This window comes from Dioscorea cayenensis, chromosome 14 (genome assembly GCF_009730915.1).
Source record: "Dioscorea cayenensis subsp. rotundata cultivar TDr96_F1 chromosome 14, TDr96_F1_v2_PseudoChromosome.rev07_lg8_w22 25.fasta, whole genome shotgun sequence".
Lineage (NCBI taxonomy): Eukaryota > Viridiplantae > Streptophyta > Magnoliopsida > Dioscoreales > Dioscoreaceae > Dioscorea > Dioscorea cayenensis.
Window position 1 is genome coordinate 19,573,513 of NC_052484.1, and position 3,151 is coordinate 19,576,663.

General features: G+C 39.2%; 1 protein-coding gene across 1 annotated transcript; it reads right to left on the reverse strand.

Annotated features, from left to right (window-relative positions):
- Positions 1-1,783: 1,783 nt before the first annotated feature.
- LOC120276472 lies at positions 1,784-2,866 on the reverse strand. Its single transcript, XM_039283224.1, has 3 exons — positions 2,675-2,866; positions 2,387-2,592; positions 1,784-2,289 (listed from the first exon to the last, which is right to left on the reverse strand). The coding sequence occupies exons 1-3, from the start codon at positions 2,762-2,764 to the stop codon at positions 2,022-2,024; spliced, it is 564 nt and encodes a 187-aa protein (XP_039139158.1). The 5' UTR covers positions 2,765-2,866; the 3' UTR covers positions 1,784-2,021.
- Positions 2,867-3,151: the final 285 nt, after the last annotated feature.

Here is a 3,151-nt window from a genome sequence, read left to right on the forward strand (position 1 = left end):
GAGAATTCAAAAGTACTATATCAAGAATTTGTTTTTTATAAATAGGAATAATCAAGAATATAATAATAAATATAAAAATCAATAATACTAAATCATGATATTATTTTAAAAATAGTAATAATAAAAAAAAAATTAATATTAATATTAAATTGAACACAATTAAAAAAATAAATAAAATTTTAACAAAACAAATACATAAACATTTTAAAAAAATTTAACAAAACAGACAAATATATTAATATTTATTAATAAGTTAATTTTTTTTTCCTTTTTATCGCTTCATTAAATTTATATTTATTAGTAGCTTTAATTATTATGGGAGTTGGGATCCACCAAGTGGAGAGTGCTTTTCTTGTCTTCCACTGCACTGTAATTCTGAGAAATTTTTTTTTCATGCCTTGTCCTGAAAAAACTAAAGATATGAAAGGACGGATCCCCGTAGAGCCCACCCTATGCCTATTCTTACTCCCAAAGAAACTTATTCTAATTATGATGGCTTAATGAGACCAACTAATACACAAGATAATAACAGTCAAGATAATAACAGTCTACTCCATACGAATATATATATATATATATATTTTTAGATCCACATGAAAACTTACAATGACAAGCCAAAAAGACATGCCTCATTGACAACAGGGTATTACAAATCAAATGTGATTAGACTGCCAATTCAGCCTGGTTAATGGGAAGGAAAAATAAAAAAAAGATATAAATAAATATTGGAGGAAAACATGAGGCCCCAAACAACCGTAACCTTTGAACTTAATATGAATAATAATACTTAAACCGAGCAAAGACACATTTGGAACAAGAGAGGCTCTTTCACACAGAAACTTCTTGCATGTACTGCGGTAGAGTGTTTTGAGTCTAAGCGATACTAGGGTTTTCTTTCAGAGCATTATTAGGTATGGATCTCAGTTTTTGGCAATTATTTGTTAATCTGATCAGCATAACTGTCCATCAAATTGCTCAGATATTATTGCGTGTATTTTAGATATAAGTAAATGCTATCTAAAGTCAGGTTCCTTTACTGAGATTGACAGGCCCCAATTGGCGTCTACGCCACTCAATGTCTCCTAAAACATCTTTTAGACTCTTCTAATTCTCTCCTAACATCCATATCCTTAACACCGATCTCTACTGAGTCTTTAACCGGAACTCATCCTGATCCACCCATCTGGATTGGTCGGATTGAAGATGGAATTGTAGAATGTCGCAATCTCTGCTGATGGTTTCACACCATCAACACCAAAGGTGGTTTCAAGGAGCCGAAAAATCTTAAGCAGAGAAAACTGCATCACAGTTGAGATCAAGAGTGGCAGAGAATGATGTGGATGCCTTCTGCTGGCATGGCATCCACATCATTCAACAGCAAGTTATTCAGATTATATTTTAGGGAAGATTGCTCAGTCTATATAGTATTAATCTTTTAAATTATTTTCATAATAATATGAATTGATATGATGCATTGATAATAAACTTTCTCAAAGCAACTTAAATGCAAGTGGCAACTGATCATTTATATTATGAAATTTTTTTTCCCTACAATATATACTAGACTAAATAATGCTTAAACATATTCAACTCATTTTTGGATCTTAGGACCACACATCTCAAATCAAGCAATTTGGTACCAGATCCAACTTTATTTTACCGGGCTTGAAACCCAGGTGGCCCCTCCTTGAAGGAACAAATCAAAGATTGATTGACACGGGAACTACAAAGCATCACATTAATTAATGACACCAAAATGGTTTTCAATGAGACAAGCAACCGATGCACCAAAAAACCAATTAATTAAAATAAAACGACATATTATATTTATATTATACTAATAATAACAAGAAAGCTCCAGCCTCCACCCCATACAGTAAAAAAATAAAATAAAATAAAATAAAACAAACCATATACTGCTAATAACTACACTGCATGGCAAGACAATATGATTATAAAGGTAAGCGATCATAGTTACCAAACAAGAAGCCGCGAATCCTGGCCGTCCGATGGAATGGATCTCAAGTGTAAGGGCTCATCCCAACGGTTGATTCCTTGCCATAGCCGTAGGCTGGCACGCCGGAGTCATTGGCTTTGGAGAAGGAGAAGTAGTAGAACTCCGAGAGGATGGCCGTGAAGAACACGAAAGCGGCGCCGGCGGCGAACACGCCCTTGCGAAGCGTCTCACACGACGGTGGGCCATTGACGAACAATGTGCGGTACCTGGTGTGGTACGCGTTTCTCACCGCCCCTGCAAGCAAGCATGCCTCCGCGATGATGAAGGTCACCCTGCCCAATGGGGATCATCGATGTTAGACATCAGAAACACAGATCTAAGGGCAAAGGGGAAAGATCTAGAAGAAGAGAGAGACAACGAGATCCATACCAGCAGGTGAGGAAGAGAATTAGGGCGCAGGCACGAGATCCACCCGGATGGAGAGCACGGCCGCAGCAGAAGCACTTGCTGACTGCCATCACCAGCACTTGGCTCGCAAGCAGGAAGAGCAGCGCGCCGACGCCATACCCTGTCGCTATATCAGAATCATAGACGCAGTAGTCGTAGTTCTTCTCGCTATCCGGCTGAACCGTCGCCTGAACCCACAGATCCAGCATCGGAAACACATGAGAAGATGAATAAAAATTAGGGGAGAAGAGGCGGAGAGAAGATGCTTACTGTGCTGCGGCGCTGCTCGGCGGCGATGGCGAGGGCGAATGCGATGAGATCGAAAAGGAAGACGAGGGCGATGACGATCTTGGAGGCCATTGGAAGCGGAGGAGATCTAGGAACCCTAGATCTCTCTGGCGATGGGGAGAGACGAAGAAGCGATTCAAGGCGCGGTGCTTAATGGGTGGGATTTGGGACTCGTCTGTGATTTAAAGAAGACATGGTAAGTTCACCGCCTCGCGCCAAACGGCTCTAGCACACTGAACTTACTACACTGTTTGTTGGCGTCTGACGTTGACGGTGAGTGGATCTGAAGAAATGGGTGTAACCAGACCGCATAACACGCGCCGTGAATTGACGCGATGCGTCCGAGTCGGTTCCCGGGTCAATTCCAATGTTTTAGTGAAACTATGGTTTTATTATTTATATATATATATAAAGATAGCAATTAAAAATTGTATTTTTTTGTTAATTGGATCGGTTGAT

Coding starts and splice junctions, on each gene's coding strand:
- LOC120276472 (XM_039283224.1), bottom strand. CDS start 2,764: ATGGCCTCCAAGATCGTCATCGCCCTCGTCTTCCTTTTCGATCTCATC. Junction 2,593..2,674: donor CCGAGCAGCGCCGCAGCACA/GTAAGCATCTTC, acceptor CTGTGGGTTCAG/GCGACGGTTCAGCCGGATAG. Junction 2,290..2,386: donor ATTCTCTTCCTCACCTGCTG/GTATGGATCTCG, acceptor CCCATTGGGCAG/GGTGACCTTCATCATCGCGG.